This window comes from Falco peregrinus, chromosome 3 (assembly GCF_023634155.1).
Source record: "Falco peregrinus isolate bFalPer1 chromosome 3, bFalPer1.pri, whole genome shotgun sequence".
NCBI lineage: Eukaryota > Metazoa > Chordata > Aves > Falconiformes > Falconidae > Falco > Falco peregrinus.
The window spans coordinates 29,325,631-29,343,400 of NC_073723.1; the positions used below are offsets into that span (position 1 = coordinate 29,325,631).

The 17,770-nt window shown below is 39.1% G+C and overlaps 1 protein-coding gene across 3 annotated transcripts in view; it reads left to right on the top strand.

The window, feature by feature from the left end:
* The window catches only part of RNF19A (ring finger protein 19A, RBR E3 ubiquitin protein ligase), a 58,404-nt gene extending 40,634 nt beyond the window's left edge, over nucleotides 1-17,770 (top strand). For all 3 annotated transcript variants that reach the window (XM_005230990.4, XM_055798741.1, XM_055798742.1), the window contains 8 exons: nucleotides 3,929-4,137; nucleotides 6,120-6,264; nucleotides 6,871-7,033; nucleotides 10,448-10,562; nucleotides 12,649-12,810; nucleotides 13,332-13,545; nucleotides 14,988-15,131; nucleotides 15,531-17,770. In XM_005230990.4, coding sequence (XP_005231047.2) covers nucleotides 3,929-4,137; nucleotides 6,120-6,264; nucleotides 6,871-7,033; nucleotides 10,448-10,562; nucleotides 12,649-12,810; nucleotides 13,332-13,545; nucleotides 14,988-15,131; nucleotides 15,531-16,221 — 1,843 coding nt within the window. In that variant the 3' untranslated portion in view covers nucleotides 16,222-17,770. The remainder of the gene's footprint in view (nucleotides 1-3,928; nucleotides 4,138-6,119; nucleotides 6,265-6,870; nucleotides 7,034-10,447; nucleotides 10,563-12,648; nucleotides 12,811-13,331; nucleotides 13,546-14,987; nucleotides 15,132-15,530) is intronic.

Here is a 17,770-nt window from a genome sequence, read left to right on the forward strand (position 1 = left end):
TTAGAATTTCAGTAAGTAGACTAAGGCAGATTTGTTTAATGGAGACTTTTTGCCTTGCTTAGTTTTGTGCCTCAGTTTTGTTGTTTGTTTTTTTTTTTTTTTAAATCCTGAGTATCTTTAAATGGGCAGAAACTATGATGATGATTGCTGTAGATTATATCATCATAAAATGTCTTCAGAACAAACTTAGTTCCGTGCAATAATGTGGGACCACAGCAATGTTTCAGTCTATAGCAAATATTTAAATGTTGCTTGAGAGCTGCCTACTGCATGCTTCTTACTCTGAGGGTGGAATCCTATGGAGAAAACAATATATTGCCAGGCAGCTAAACTGTGCCAACGTTTATGTGTGAGGGGAACAAACTAGTTGCTATATGGGCAACCTTAACTGTACTTCTGATAACATAACTTTTTCCTAATATATGTTTCATGTGGTAGGGAAATGCGTCACAGCAATAGGTGGATTCTGGTTTTAACTCGCAGCCAGTACAGATACACAGGTGGTACCCCGTCACTGAATTCTCAGTACGAGTTTAAAATTGGATGAAGTTGGTCACCTGGATACTCTTCAGCAGGATCGTTCTTTATGGTTGTCATCCTAAAGAAACAAGAGCTTGTGCAATCACATTTTGTCTTTTTCCCATCCTGCTCCTGATCCCTTTTGAAACACTTAGCATCTTCAAATGCAGTGGACAGAGGGGGTTGAGCATTCAGCATAAATTAATCTAAGAAGTTTCCGGGGGGGGGGGGGGGGGGGAACAGAACACTTGAGCAAAAGAGTAATGCCTCCAGCAAGAGAAATACCTGCATGTGAATGCTACAGTTACCTTTTAAATTTGGCTTTCCAGGCTAGCACCACCTGGCAAGTGGGATGTGCCTGGCTGGAGCCTGCTGCAGCACTGGTCTCTCACCTTGCTGCTAGTCAGGGGAACTGGGAGAAAACACCCAGAGGGAGGTGGGAAGAAGTGGTAGCAGTATAGAAAGTAGTAAAGGGGATTTATTGTTGTTGTGGAGCATAGAAGGGGGTGGGGGAAGGAATTGTACAAGCATGAGATTTAGGGAAGCAAACACTGTTCAGGCTTTCACTGAACAGCCTGTGCTGTCACGCATTGTTTAAAGATGAGGTATCACATACAGCACACACAAACTTCAGATCAACAGACGTTTGCTTTCACAGTTATGTGGTACAGCAGTAATTGCAGTTTCTAATTGCTTTGGCAACTGTAATCAACTTGTACAAAATGCAGTTAAAACGAAGGGCGCTTTTTTTCTGAACCTTTTTTTGATACACAGTACTGGCAGAGTGCATTAGGGTTGTGATGGTAGCTGACCTGATATTGGCATGGATCAAATACTTAATGAAGGAGCTGGATGGAATGCATTTACAAAATTTGCTATTAATCCCAAGTAGGAGAGGTGCAATAACTTCAGAGGGTAACATTATTTCCTAAAGTTGTCTTTAGTATTAGAAATAAGTCCTGTAATAAATAGGAAATAGGTGCAACGTAGAGCATTTTGGTAGGAAAAATGTTCTGCACAAATAGATAAAAGAAGGAACTGAGTGGATGGTGCACGACAGCACTTTGACTCCTCAGCAGTGATGAAACATGTGATGTAATATTGTTTCAGGATTTGTGCATTGCATTTGGACAAAGATCTGGACCAGGTAAAGAGCAAATAATTATAAAAACTTCGATCCATGAAGGGAAAAAAGAGGGAGAAAACTAGATTAGTCTGTTATAATGTTGGTTTTTTCTACATCGTGGGCCCCTGTGTACTCAGGAAACAACAAAAGAATAGTTAAGAAGTAAATTTTTTTTCCAGCTGTCTTACACTCTATTGCAGGTAAAAACAGGTCCTAGAGATGGCAAAGCTGGAACTAAATGGATCTTGAAACAAAGTCAACTGCAGTCTTAAAGCGTATTACTAAAATATTTTTTACATACTTCTGTCCCAGTAGAGAGCTGCTTATGATCTTCCCAACAAGAGAACTATGGATTAGTTTAGAGGAGAACCTCTGCTTGCAGTAGTTACGCCCTGGATGAGCTGCCTGGGAGCTGTGAGGTCTCTAGCACTAAAGCAGTCTGATGCCAGAAATGGTCCATACCACTGGCACCACAGTCGTTCTGACCCTGGGCTAATACACTCTTGGCTGTTGGTGCAAGCTCAAACGCATCTGGACTGTTGTTGTTACCTGAAACACTGTAAAGGTCTGGATGGGCTTGCAGCCTGCCTGCGGTGACTTCGTAGGGGACACTGGCAAATGAGTGATCCTTCCGTGGGGAAGAAGCATGGTTAAGGAAACCTCTTGGGCTTTGTTCCAGACTAATTTTTTGAGATTCTGTTTCTTCATATCAGTTCTCCAGTGTAATTTTAACAAGCCTTAGTGAATCAGTATTCCAGGTGTGTTCTGTCTTTTCTTCTGTCTGAATTATTTGATGGTTTTCCTCTGAGGTTATATTGCTGACGTTATTAGAAGAGAGCAGCGATTCCTAGATGTTATCTTTGTCAAGCAAAAAGCAGATTGGGTAAAAGAGTACCAATTCTTTATTCCTCTTCTGGCTGTATATCTTTCTTCAATTACTTGCTCTTTGCCTCTCATTTTTGTTTTACTCATTATTACTTTGAATTTTGTTGTTTGTCCCTTCTCTCAGCCTAAGAAGAACTTCTGGCTTTCACATCACCTATAAAATCAATGTAAAATGTTGAAATGAAACCTGTAATCTTGTACAGTTTTAACTGGTATTTTCCCCAGTCTAAAAAGTTACTTTCTAAAGGTATGCCAATACATGAATCCCAAATGGGGAGTGCTTTCAGGAATGCACTCTTTATGAGCATCAGGAGGTAGGATATAAATTGATCCTTCATTCTGTGACCTACAATTGAGATTCCTTGACAGAATATTAGTGAGTTTTGGATGTATCCCTGTATGTTGAAGCAGCGGCATTTGAATCAGTCTCTTTGTGTACATACAAAGCAATTATCTCTTCAGTTGCACTAAGTGGGAAAATAGAGCTGATTAACTTGGCAACAACGTAGAAAGTCTAGCAACTATTGAAACAAGATTTTTTCCTTGGAAAGTAAGAAATATTTGAAAACAATCTCATTTTTATTTGTAACTGCATCATCTGAAAATTAAAGGTTGAAAACTGCTGCTTGTTTGCAGAACTTCATGGGGGGGAACCTCAGACGTGGTTTTAAAATACTGATGAAAGGGATAGGATTTGCATTAACTTCAGAGCTTCAGATTTAGCTATTCTAAAATGAAAATAGCTAACTTTTCAGACTGCTGTGTGAATGGGAATAATTCTTTAGTGTCATTACTGATAAAGAATATTTTGAGTTAATTTATGCAACTGCTATGAATTGGGCAGAGTGTGGAAATAAGCAATTTAGTTTCTTAAAATAAAATTACCTTCATTTGAACAGCCATAAATTTAGGCCCTGCTACATTTATAAATCTGTTTAAGCCTATTCAGGGGTGACTGTTCACATAAATAAAACTATACATTGTTTTAAGTGTTCATACCAGCGGGCCTATTATTATTTTCTATTTAAAAGAAAGCTGTTGCATAAAATCATTGAAAAAAAATTACAATGGGTAGGAATTGAGGCATGCGCGTGTGTATATACAGGTCTAGTATTAATATAAACTATAATATACATTTTCTGTATTTTTATCATGTGAACTTCAAAACGCAAACCTGATGGAGGTGGTGTTTCTGTACAGTTTTAATCTAATGCAGTAGTGATAGTGGTGTGGAAAGAGGCAATAAGGAACCTTTGCTGGCCACCTAATGTCAGCTCCTGATGTCCACTGCCTTTGTACCTGCTTCAGCTGCTCTGGCAGCTGTCTTGTCTGCTTTGGTCTATAGATAGAACTGGGTTTATTAACAAAGTTCTCTCTTGCCCTTCTTGATCATTCAAGATACGCTGTGATCGCTTTTGGATGTGCCAGCTGTCCCAAACTTACATGTGGACGAGAAGGCTGTGGAACTGAGTTTTGCTACCACTGTAAGCAGATTTGGCATCCCAACCAGACCTGTGATGCTGCTCGCCAGGAGAGAGCTCAAAGTCTGCGCCTGAGAACAATTCGTTCTTCATCTATTAGTTACAGCCAGGAGTCTGGAGCAGCAGGTATTTATGATTAGGACACTGTCTGTAAAATATCTTTTTGGTACATCTGCACAATTAACCCCAAAAAAGAAAAGAACGGAATAGTGGCATGGTAGATACTAGCTGCTTTGTGTTTCAGAAACATAAAATACACAATTTTTAGTTTGAGTTCAAATTTTAAATGTTGTAATTTGAAGTATTCTGTGGTCAGAGAACCTGACTTCAATCTTAGAGGCTTGTCAGTATTTAAAGTTCTTGCTTTGTAGCTGAAAAATGTGAAGTCAAAGGAACTTGCTGCACAGCATTCTGTGTGTTTGGCCTGCTGACTTCATTAGTTGTATCACTTACACACTGGGGACACTTATTTTCTCCACTGTAGGTAAAATTTCACAGGGCTTCTAATAATAACAGCTGTTAAAAATAAAAGAGAAACACTGATTTCCTGCTTTCAGAATAGACCATTTGTCTGATGCCATCTCTGATGTTTGACATCTATGTTTGTTAGTACTAATTTCTGTTTTTCAATAAAATGCTCATCCGTTTTTTTCTACCAGAAAGCAAACAGTTTCATCTCTTAAAATAGAGCTTGTTTGTAACCCCCAAAAAAGAGAATAAACTCTATTCAGAGTAGTATTTTGCAGAGAAAGAGTTCAGTTTGCTGTTGGTAAGGTTTGGCTCTGAATTATATCAAACTGATTTATTTGGCAGCTTTTGTGTCTGCCTGACCAAACAAGGTAGATATTTGGGGGAAAGTCTCTCTTGCACCTTGAATTTAGAGCTGCTGTTCTCCAGTCCAGCTGTAAACTTCAGAGTCTCTAAATTTGTGGTTTGTGCTGGCTTATTTTAACAAGGCACCTCATCTTGCCTGAAAAATTGGCACCTTCTCTATTTTCAAATCAATTTTAAAATAAACCTTAAATAAATTACCACACCAGCTCCTTTCCTTTCCCTTTCAGTCCCTCTCAGCATGAACAGCAGTAGCTCTGCCGTACCTGTGCTGTAAGCACTTACTCAGTTTAGTTACCACCCTGTAGGTTGTGCATCTGTCCCCATCTGGGAATAACTAGTGCATCCTTTCAACTGCTCACTGTCCATGTGCTCTGGACTTGGTGGAGGTGCTGTGTTCTGCTGGTTCTGCATCTCCTTGGATATTCTTTATACCGAGTATAACCCCTCTTTGCCCTGTGTCCTACCTTGTAGCACAGAGGCAGTAAACTTGGACTTCTGCACTAGGAACTGCAAGTTATTTCTGCTGCTGTGAGTAAACAGCTTGTCCCAAAGTGCAGATGCTAACCAGTAATGTGAAGGAACGAAGATTGCAGCTGTGGTTGTGTCAGGGTACAAGTACTTCACTGTTGCTCAATGTGACCCCTTGTTTGTTAGTGATAGAGCTAGTCATTTAACTGCATTTTTCAATATTTGAGTTGGGAACAAGGAGAGCCTCCAGAATTTTCTTCTTGCCACATTTTTTTTTTTTTCCCTAGGGAGTAAGTAAGTATTAAGTAGGACTGTGAAAACGAGGAGGTTGGTGATGCCAACAAAATGCACTTAATGTGGAAGAGGAGATGGATTTAAGATAAGAAGAAATAACAGTGGAGACTGAATATTGAAGTAAAAGATTCATAACAGCATGAAATGTAAAAAAAGGAATGTATTTGAAGAGACCGTATTATCAGTCCTGTATTAACATACATATTTAATGTCCAACTCTAACATATATTGCATTAAGCTTAGAAAATCCTTTTGCAGAGTGTATGCATTAACTATTCAATTACTTGAATGTGATCTAATGTGGTGTTTTCATTAGTTTTACTCAGTCCAAGGTTTACAAATACAAATAGCTATCAAGTCATTGCCAAATCAAGATTTGTGAAGCAAACTTTAGAATAAACTACTTCTGCTTTTCAGATGATTCAATCATTTTTCCCAAAAATATGTCTGTGTTTTGATTAAATTTGCTTGTCTAAAGAACTGACATGATCTTAATATTCATTTTTAAACAGCTGATGACATAAAGCCATGCCCACGGTGTGCTGCTTATATAATAAAAATGAATGATGGAAGCTGCAATCATATGACTTGTGCCGTCTGTGGCTGTGAATTCTGTTGGCTATGTATGAAAGAGATCTCAGATTTACATTACTTAAGGTACATTTCAGAAAAAAAATTGGTTGGTAATTTGTTTTCTAACATATATAGAAGTAGATTCCTGGGTGCTGTAGGTCTGGCTTTCATCCTGTTGGAGTAGAGATTCACAGTTGAAGTATCCGTATCTGAGAATTAAGTTTTCGATGCACGTATTTAAATTAGTGCTTTGTTACTTTTTGTTTTAAAATATTTTTCGAAGTTTCATGCATGTGATGTGTACTTAGTACAACAAGTGAAGTGTTTTAGATGAACATACCTGCTATTTTTACTGATGTCTTAGTACTGCTGTATTGTCTTCAAAAGAAGCAATACAAAAACTCTGATTATGAGTTTCCTGTGAACCACAGATTGGCATGTGGTAATACGCAATCTTTATGTTGCAAAATATGCTGTAAAGGCAAAAAAGAAACCAAACAAAAAAAACCCCAAAAAAGACCCTGAAGCCATTATAACTGGTGATTTAGTATCCATAAGATCTGTAACTTGACCCTAAGAACAATAATTTTGTAACTAGAAAACTGTTCAGTAGTATATAGTTATTTTGATTTATTTACAATTTTTTTACAGTTTTTCATCTTTCTTTTTTTCTTTTCATCTTTCTCTTAGCCCATCAGGTTGCACATTCTGGGGAAAGAAACCGTGGAGCCGTAAGAAGAAAATACTGTGGCAACTAGGGACGCTTGTTGGAGCTCCTGTAGGAATTGCCTTAATAGCTGGCATTGCTATTCCTGCTATGATTATTGGAATTCCTGTGTATGTGGGACGCAAGGTAAAATGTGCTACAGCTCCTAACATGCTGAAGGTTTTACCTTCAGCATTGTATGACTTTGGGTAATACTATGTCCGGTTGGCTATCTTCACCAGCCTTTAAAAAAAAAAACAAGACAAAACAGTAAAACCAAACAACTTTCAAAAAAACAAACCAACCCCTGAATTAAGGGTGTATTTCAACTGTACAGGAAGGAGAAGCGGTGTTTTTAAGAATGAAGTTCCTCTTAGGCAGAGCACAAAACACTACACAATTTCCAATGTTTGCATCTTGCCGTGGAAGTTCCTGCATGCTTTTTCAAAACTGTTCTGTTTTTAATCTCTGGTTTCCTTTGGGTCCCTTAGAATTAAACAGTATTTGGAGGAGAAGGAAGGCAAAAAGGAAATTCTTGTTTCTCATAAAAGCAGATAGTTATAGTGTTTTAGTATAAAATTCTGCTAGTATAGGCTTCTGCATGCACACGTTTAAGCATTTATACTCAGCAGCTTGGTAGTTGGCTTGGGCCAGTCCACCATGTGGAGTAGTGGTTAGTGCAGGTAGCTAGACGGCATCTATCTTCATTTTACTGTTTGTGGTAATTGGCTAGAAACAACCATGTTAATCAGAAAGCAGCTGATGTTTCCTCTCAAAAATAGAATATCTTTTAGTATAAAGTAAATGACAAATTGCAAGGAAAATACATCTCCTCTTCGTAATTTAGGACAAAGTAGTAAGTTACCTAAACCTTCTGAAAACAGGCTTTTTGAAATGGTGACTTGGTTCAGCGGGTGATAAGTGATCAGTTACGTTTCCTGGGTGGCATAATCAGAAGATTCATTTTTCTGCTTTTATCAGCATGGATTCTCACAGTGAATGGCACAGACATGTAATTCTGCATTTATAGGGGTGAGGAGGGGGGAAGTGTGTCTCTCTCGCATGAGCTGTTGCTGCTAGACAAAAAGACCAGGGATGCAGCTTTGCCATTGTATTCTTTTTCATCTTTGTCCTTCAAGCAAGTACTCTTACCTTCTGCTAGGGTTGTTTTTTGACCCTTATGTTTTGTCTTAGTCCCATACAGCCATTGGAACCTTATAAATAAGAGGAAGAAGGCGGCAGTTACCTCTTTCAAATTACTATTGTATGTTCTGGTTTTCCCATTAGATTTTGGGATAGGTCTCCATCTCTGGCCACCTTTCATGTACTAACGGTAAAGTCTCAGAAAGTTAGTCTGTGAGGGCAGCCTCATGAGCATTTCCATTGCACCCCACTGCTTAATGGTCATTTTTCTATGACTCCCGTCATGTTTGCACTTTTCTTCAAAATGTCTGATGATGGAGATTCCACAGGTTTTCCAAGCCTAATCTTCTTCGTAAAATTGATTTTTCTAACACTAATGTAAATTCTCTTCCTACACTATATTCGTACTGCCCTATATTCAGCTGACATAAGAAATCCTTTTGCTTTGCAATATCCCTTTACATCTTTGATGATTTTAAAGTCTACTTTCATTCCTTTCTCTAAAGAAATCTAACACTTGCAGTTTTTCTCATTTAGACCTCTGATTCCTATCTTCTGTCCTGGATTTGTTTCCCGTTGTTCATATCACCTTTGTTTTTGTCCAGTTTGAGTACAGCAGTGAAGCTGAAGCATTACTGCTGCTGAGATAATGAAGGGGTGATTCTGTGCATGTAACTGCCAGTTATCTCTTTTCAACGACATGCTATTTTCATTTTGTGTACTCTAAAACACATACCCTTCCCCACCATACTGGTAATTTAGGCAATTAGTCTTTCACTAAGGGTAATCTTGAACTCATTACCATAGTGCTGCATCTTAGTCATTTCAGGACGTTTTTTCAGCTTCTCAAGACTAGTACTAGTTCTGGCATTCTTGCAACCTTGCCAGATTGTGTTGACCTGAAATTCAACGCACACATTCTTTTCCTTCCATCTTCCAGGTTCATGAAAATGTTGAATACTCTTGGATCCAGGGCATATCTCTTGGAAAAAATATTGAGTGAAGAGTGTCAATTTGAGGAGTAAAAAACCCTGATGACAGCTTAGATGTCTTCTGCCAGTTTTGCATGAAGCTGATAGATTTCTCTACTCTGTTTCAGTCTGGACCATTATAATCGTTCTGAGTGTCATACAAGAAATTGTCAAAATGTTGCTCAAGTCAGTGCATCACGCACTGTTTCTCCCCATCCTCAAGGCTAGTTACCTTGTCACAGAAGAAAACTAAATCAACTTGGAAAAGAATCAGTGTGACCTTATTTATTTCATGCATTTGCTTTAGTGTCTGCAAGTTCCCAGTTTTCAGGAAGTGAAAGTTCAGTTCACTAGTCCTTAATTTTCCAGCTTTTTGTTTTACACCTTTTTATTATTGCAGCTTAACTTTTCCCAGTTTTCCTGATTTCTGGGTTTTTTAGACATTTTCTATGAATGATCATTTTCAAAAATTATTATTAGTGGCTCTGAAATTGGGCCTGCTTGAGATACTTTTCAGGTTGTCTCATGCAAGTACACTAACCCGCTGTTTTCCTGCAGGCCTTATTCCTTGTCACCAGTCACCTGGCTCACAGTTGATCTTTAGTGACAGCTAAAGGGAAAAAAAAAGTTAAACAGGCCTCCAGTTTCATCTGCTGGCTGTCCTTCCTTTTTGTTAAATAGCAAATTGATCCATTTTGGTCATCCTCTTACTAGCAATGTACTTGTAGAATAATTTCTTGTTGACTTTGATGTCCCTCTTTTTGTCTCCTCTATTTTAACCTTTCTGATTTTGTCCTGACACACTCATGCTGTTCCATTATACCCATTCATAGTAATCTGACCTACTTTCTGTTTCCTTAATACTGCTGCTGCTTCAGTAAAGGAAGCTTCATTGTTCTGTTACAACTTTCTGTGACTCTTCTGCATTGGAAGAGTTTGTGCTTGTGCTGTGATAGTTTTCTTAAGGAAGTGCTAGTCCTCTCTTTTTATAGATACAAGTCTTGTAACCTACCAATGTTCTGCATTTATTGAAATCCCATTTCTTCTGGCCCAGTATTTTTATTTGGATACTTTAGTCATTATTCAATATAGTGATTTCTCCCATTAATTCTGTGATCCTGAAAATGTCTGCTTTTCCCAATCATGTCAGCTGGACTAATGATTCAAGAAACAAAGCTGTTAAATTATTTAGCTCTTCTAACTTGAGGCTGAAAGTACATGCTTAGTTGCTGGATGAAGGGCTTCCAACTTTTAAAAAGTTGCCTAAAATTAAGAAATGTGTAAGTTTTCTTTTCTTTGAGATACAGAGTAAGTTGACATAAAACGTGGTCTCTCTGGAAGAGAGCAGGGTAGATTCCAAACAATAAGTCAGTTCTGCCATCCTTGCAGCAGTGTGTTACTGATGATGATAATACTCTAAAACCCTTTCTTCTTTTCTCCTCTCAAGATTCACAATCGGTATGAAGGCAAAGACATTTCGAAGCACAAGCGAAACTTGGCTATAGCAGGTGGTGTAACCTTATCTGTAATTGTTTCTCCGGTTGTAGCTGCAGTAACTGTAGGTAAGCAAATACTACTATTTTGTGTATTGGTAGCACCTTGCAACCAGAATTCTGTAAGCACTCATGAATAAAAGATCTGGAAAGTCCGATAGTTTCCTTTTATAGGTGAAGGAACCAAAACAATAAGGAGTCTGAGGTTATACATTTGTTGGGGCAGAATGGAGAATACAGTACTTTGGGAAATGCTGCATTAAAATGAAGAATTAAAAGTAATTTTTGTCTTGCAAATCAAAGTTTCCACATTGTCATATCTGGCTTTTAAAACTGAAGTATTTAAAGCTTTTTTAAATGACTGACCAAGAAAAAACTGTTGCTACAGAGTCTTATTTGTATTTGAATAACTTCATATCAAACTTTTCTCAACACAGAAGCAAAATACAGTCTCTTACACTTAACATTACAGTAGTTGACAAACTTTGTTATGCTCTGGCAGTCAGTTTGAATTCTATCATGTTCTTTCTGATAAGGATTATTGAGGATAGCATTTGAGGAAAATCTGGCTGTGTATTACAAAATACTTGTCTCATCTTACCATGTAATTTCAAGATCACTGTAAACAAACCCTGATTTTGTTTTTTGAAAGGAGTGGACTTGCCCAGTACTGCCTTGCTTCTCCTTTGTTGGAGCACAGGCATCTTCACGGTTGCGTGGTAAGCTGCTGTGGATAACTGATTCACGTTAAGACCTACCATTTAGTTTTAAGCTGGATCAGTTCCTTGATCCAGTTCATCATGGAGTTGTATATGCAGTGTTCCCCCTTGTGCCAGAAGTAATACTCGGAGAGGAATAAGGAGCCTCAGGAAGACAAGGGCGGCTTTTAGCAAGTGATGGTTTAAATTGGCCATGACGCTGTGACGTTAAAGTGCTTGTTAACAATGGTGGAGCACTGCAAACGCAGATAGGGTCGTCATAAAAGTGTCTCTGTTGTCTGTCATCTGTCTGCATTGCATTGTTCTTCTGTAGCTGTGGTGTCAGATCCCTGCTGGACAAGCAGTGGGGACACAAAGTCTCGCAGATGTATTTATACATCTGCTTTACCTCATTCTTTTGAGTTGTTTCTTATTCCTGACCAGAGGTAAAATTTTACTTTCTAGGGAAAGCAGCTGGCTTTTATTTTGTGGAGTTTTTGCTCTTGCACCCTTGCCATAAACACATGGTCTCCAGTCTCAGAGCATTATATGGCTTCCAAGATAATGACCTTGAGAATACGGATTTCCTCCTTGAACGCTGAGGAATTTCTGGTGAAAGGGACTTCCTATAACTGGAACCCTTCTTCTAGGTTACACTAAGGAGCCCTTGCATTGGATCTGCCTCTGTCCTCGCTTTTTCAGAACGTGCCAGCCTGCCATTTTTCAGGCTACTGTTTTTCTGTACCTTGTGTGTACTTCCATCAGCAAAGACACAGAATCATTTTAATTCGTATGCCAAAGGAGTAACTTTCATAGTCCACTAGAAGTGGTGGGATGGATGTGTGTATATACCTGTGTGCGCTTTAGCCCGATCTTCCTTTCACTTAACTCCTGACACTCTGCTCCCTAGAATTGTTTGCTTTTAAGGAAAACTTGTTTAACTAAAATTTTTAAATTGAATCAGTGTGATACAATAAATGTGAAAGAACCCACAGTAATAATAGTGTTAAGTCCTATTAAATTGATAACAAAGCCCTGTCTGACTTCAGTGGATGTGAAATCAAGCGCCTTATTAAATCAGTAGCGGTACTAACATTTTTAGTTGAATAACATTTGAAACACATCTTTGCTATTTCTGCTTCTCAGGTGGAACGTTATTACAGTCCCCAATGGAGCTTATATGAATGTTTGAAGTACTTTGATTTTGTTTGTAAAAGAAGTTAGGGACCTACTGGAAGTATTCATTCATCGAGCATTAAGCTTCTCTGCCTGCCAGTGGCTGATAGAGGACGTTCTGCCTGCTGAAAGTACTTTTCCTGTCATTTTACCTTAGTGATTTACCAATATTTCTTAATTTTGCTCCCTCCTGATCTCTTTAAAGTGTGAGATATTAAGTAATTGTGGAAAATGAAAGCACTTTTATGAAAGGCTCTAAAAAAATGCACTTTCCTCTGTAGGTATTGGTGTTCCTATTATGCTGGCTTACGTGTACGGAGTGGTACCGATTTCCCTCTGCCGAAGTGGAGGCTGTGGCGTGTCAGCAGGCAATGGAAAAGGTGTCAGGATAGAATTTGATGATGAAAATGACATGAACGTTGGTGGAACAAATGCAGCTATAGGTAAGAAAATTCAGTGTTTCATTTTCTAGAAATATGGGCTCTGTGACACATTTGATGGCCTTAGATACTAGAGTACTTACTTCCAGTTAGGCATAACTTCTTTTGGTTGCTGAAGGCCACCCCTCAAAAGAGGATAGCTTCTCTGTGTCCACGTTGTGCTGTGCTGTAATACAGACATTACAGCTTTTCTTGCCTATTTTAATCAAAGCCAGACTTGAGTCTTTTCCATAACTAAAGGTTGTAAGGCAAAGTTAATGCTGCTTTTTCAGAATCCTGGCTCGTGGAAGCTGGCTGGCTTTTTTTATCTATAATAAGGGGAACTAAATGCTGATCTGATGCTTCTATTTTTTAATTACGTGGCAATATTCTTTGTGATGGGCTCTCTCTGTGTTCCATTGCTCCATGTTGCCTGTCCTGTCCATGGTTAATTTTTCGGTCTCTTGGGTATGTGATGTCAGTTAAGGAAGCAGAACGGTTGTATAATGGTTATGCCTGACAAGCCTTCTTTTATTTCTGTCTAGATACCACTTCAGTAGCAGAGGCGCGTCATAACCCTAGCATAGGTGAAGGAAGCGTCGGAGGACTGACTGGCAGCTTGAGTGCAAGTGGTAGCCACATGGATAGAATAGGAGCCATTCGAGACAACTTAAGTGAAACCGCTAGTACCATGGCCCTGGCCGGGGCTAGCATAACAGGGAGTCTCTCAGGAAGTGCAATGGTTAACTGCTTTAACAGGTAAGAGAGAGGCTTTTTACCTTACAGTATCCCGCTCTACCTGTAAGCAGAGGAGGTGGTACAATACCACTGGGTGTTTCATTTTTTTCTGATTGGTTCCTATTCAAAGGAACTGGTTTTGGGAGATGGAGACAGTTTCTCTCTGACAAACTTTTTGGTTTCCGAGAGATCCTGTCAGGCCACAATTCTCAAAGAAGATTTTGAATTCTTTTCAGGGTGAGTGTGGGGTCTGAGATCTTGTTCTCTTGCTTCCCAGGAGAGCAGCCTCTACCCAAGAGTCGGAGGGAGGCACCTCATGTCTAACACGGTTGTGTTCTCTGGTGCATCTCACCCCAAAGTCAGAACTGCTGACTTGTTCAGTAATCTACAGGTACCGAGCGGTGCCTTCAGAACGCCTCTGTGGGGTGTGGATTCGAAGTGGCCTTAGGCAGGAGGGGAGGCAGCTGGGCATCTGGACTTGCTGAGGTGGCAGCTTCTTGTCACTTCAGTGCCCCATGCCTCCTGTGAATTGCAGCCTTACTGTTTGTTGGCTGTCCTGCACCCTGAAGAGTGAGGGAGTGTCTGGAAAGGATTGTTAACATTTAGGATTTGGGGTGAAATTTGTTCCTTAAATTGGGTGCTAACACTGCTCGTTTTCTTGAGTAATTCAGAAATCGGGGCTATATAGAACAAGGAGTGCAGGATTGCATAAGGGAACTGTTAATGCTGGGACAGGTGTTTCAAGCTGTGACTACTGAGTGAGGTATACCTATCCTCCTCTTCAAAGAGCTGAGAGTGGAAAACAAAACAAAAACCCACTTGCAGTTCACTGTCAGAACATAGATAAACACAGCATTTGGAAAAAAGCTTATAATTTGATTTCTGGCTTATCTGCTCAGCTCAATTTAAGATTGCTCCGGTTTCTATTATTCCTGTTGATAACAATACAGTATAAAGCAGAGTACAGAATGCAGTTCTCTGCCTGTTACTTGATCAGTAATAATTTTGTAGCTGGAGAAACATGGGACCTATCATGTCTTGAACTTATGTACCCTTTGATTGGGGTAGGTTTTTTCCTTTTTTCTTTTTTTTTTTTTTTAGAGTACAGTACACTTATATGTGAAAGAATTATAGCTAATCCTGGAAGGTGTTCCTGTAAATCTCAGAGAGGAAATAATCCAGAACACATTGCGTTTTTCTTTGTTCGGAAATTAATCTGTTTTTGCTTTGGGCTCTGTGTGTTTGTTTTTAATCAAAAAAATAGTAATTTTTGATGGTGGGAAGAAAGAACCTGTTTCAGTAGGGTAAATATGTGCATCTGTACTGGAGTAACTAATACTCAACTACTGAATGGTGAAGAAAACTCTGTGAGGTGACACTAATTTTCAACTAGTGTGCTTTAACTGTAGTAACAGTATATGTTACTGTTTTTCAGTATATGCCTGTTTTTCTTTCTCTCCAAGACTGGAAGTGCAAGCAGATGTGCAGAAAGAACGATACAGTCTGAGTGGAGAATCTGGCACAGTTAGCTTGGGAACGGTTAGTGACAATGCAAGTACCAAAGCAATGGCAGGATCCATCCTGAACTCCTACATCCCTTTGGACAGGTAAGAGAAATGTGGTGAAAAAAGAAGATTAATAAGCCTTGCTTCCTAAAGGGTATTCTAAGCATGCCTCAGCTGTTCTTCTTGAATGCTTAGCCTTTGAAACTATGAATTTTGTTACAAATGGAATTACATGTGACTGCTTACGTTTCACCATGGTTTTTTCCAAAAAGCAACACCATCACTGTTGCTCAGTAAAGCGTTCAGCGTTCCAGGCGTTAGTGTTTTAATTTGAGCTGTTTGTTTGGTTAAACACTTCACTCGTCTAAGACACGTTAACATTTCTCTAACTTTATTTTGCTGTGTGTCTTGGAAAGCAGCAAGAGTTTGCTTTGCTGTGCTAGCTGGCTTGTCTTATGTCTCAGGTGACCACTTACGCTCACGGATTCTTTCACGTTCTAGGGAAGGCAACAGTATGGAAGTGCAAGTGGATATTGAATCAAAGCCAGCCAAATTCAGACACAACAGCGGGAGCAGCAGCGTTGAAGATGGCAGTGCTGCGGGGCGCGGCAACGCCGGGTGTTCGGCCACCTGCTTGCCAGAAAGTAAATCTAGCGCCACCAAGTGGTCCAAAGAAACAACAGCGGGAAAAAAATGTAAAGGTAAACTGAGAAAGAAGAGTAGCGTGAAGATAAATGAGACGAGAGAGGACATGGATGCTCAGCTGTTGGAACAACAAAGCACAAACTCCAGTGAATTTGACTCTCCCTCTCTTAGTGATAGTATTCCATCTGTAGCAGATTCTCACTCGAGTCATTTTTCTGAGTTTAGCTGCTCAGATATGGAAAGTATGAAAACTTCCTGCAGCCATGGTTCCAGCGACTATCATACCCGCTTCACCACAGTCAGTGTTCTCCCAGAGGTGGAAAATGATCGCTTGGAAAACTCTCCACAGCCAAGTGGAATCCCTGTGCCTGTTCCAACAGCCCCCAGCACTGATGTTCCACAGCTGAGTTACATTGCTGAGGAAAGCATTAATAATGGATCGTCAACAGATGTAGATTTAGGTGTTGGTGAAACACTGAAAGAAACAAACAACAACCATTCACAACATGCTGTGGAATTAAGCACTACTATTCAGACTGAAATTTAAGCCTATAAGCGCTGCAAAAATGTATTTACCACTAAAGAACCCTGTCTGAAAGCTGGTTGAATTACATGTGACTTCTGTAAGTTTCAGGTGACCAGCAGAAGCAAGGTTTTGATACAACTGCATTTTATATATACTTGTCTGATAAGGTAAAATACTTCATATGGATCTTAGACCTGTGTGAAGAGACATGAAGGCTTCAACCAAGTGCATTACAGCAGTACAAATACATCCGTGTTTTGTATTTTTGCCACAACTTTGCTTGAAAGCATATACTTGGTGTATTTAGAGAAAAATTGGTAAATTCTTAAGATGTTAAATGCTGAATTGAATAATATGTCCTGCACTGTTCACTTGGAAAATACGGGGTTTGGGATAAATGGGTGTTAGCTGAGCATTAGTGACTTAAAACCATTCTTGTGTGAACTCTATTTAAGGGAAGCAAAAGTTCTGCAGAGACCTATACAAACGTATTTCAACAGTGAATATTTGTAATGATCATTTTGTTTCATAACTGGACGCACTGTATTTAGAATGCATGTAGGATGAACCGCATATCTTCAGATGGATGTAGCCTGTGTCAGAAGCATTTGTATGTGTGTAAACTTTGAGCAAGGTTATGGCATTTTTTCATAATTTTGAAACAGAAGAAATTGGTACTTAATATATGGTGGGATGGAGACGTCACCTGTGAAGAACAGTGGAGTTACTTATTTATTCATGCAACCAACCATGCAGCAGATAAGGCTACTTTATAGTGTATAAAACCTGTAAAATAACAATCCAGTGATTTATAAGCATTGTAGAAAAGCAGGTGTGGTCACCTTTCATTAGGGGGGAAAAATGGTGCCCCATCAATTCTTGGTGCCTTTGGAAAAGACTGGGTTTGAAGTGCCTGGTCGTTTGAGGATTTTACTGTAATGTTTTCCAGAATGTCCTCTTTGGCCACCTTGGATCACAAAAGAAAATTCTAGTGAATAAAATGACTGTGGTAGATAAATATATAATAATAATGAAGTATTAGCCTACCAAAGACTCACTCAGGCTTTAGTGGACGTGACATCTCTTTGCAAGACGTGCATATCTTCAGTCCAGAATCAAAGTGCAGTGCAATGACTGCCCAAGTGCAAAGATGGGTTCCAAATATGCTGGCTTTTTTTCTTTTTATTTTGCATACGGAAGATATACAGCTGAACACAAACTGAAGTTGGCCAAAGCACCTGCACTGTTAACATTTTTTTGCTACGTAATTCACTAAAATGGAAAAAAAAATCATTGTGAATATCAGAATAACGGTTAACAATGTTCTGTCTTGTGTTTCATGTGTTGCCATTATGGTGCTACTGGAAGTTTGGTTGGGTAAAAAGAAAATGCCGCAAGCTGCAGTCCTCTTCCATGACTTATCCTCACCAGTTTCAGTAATATGCTTATAACACTAGTGCCAGTTATGTTATTTGGTAATGCTTGTTACAGTATTTGTATATTTGCAATTCAGTTTTGCTCAATAATATGCGTGTAAACTGCATATCTGAAATAAATGTCTAAATACTGA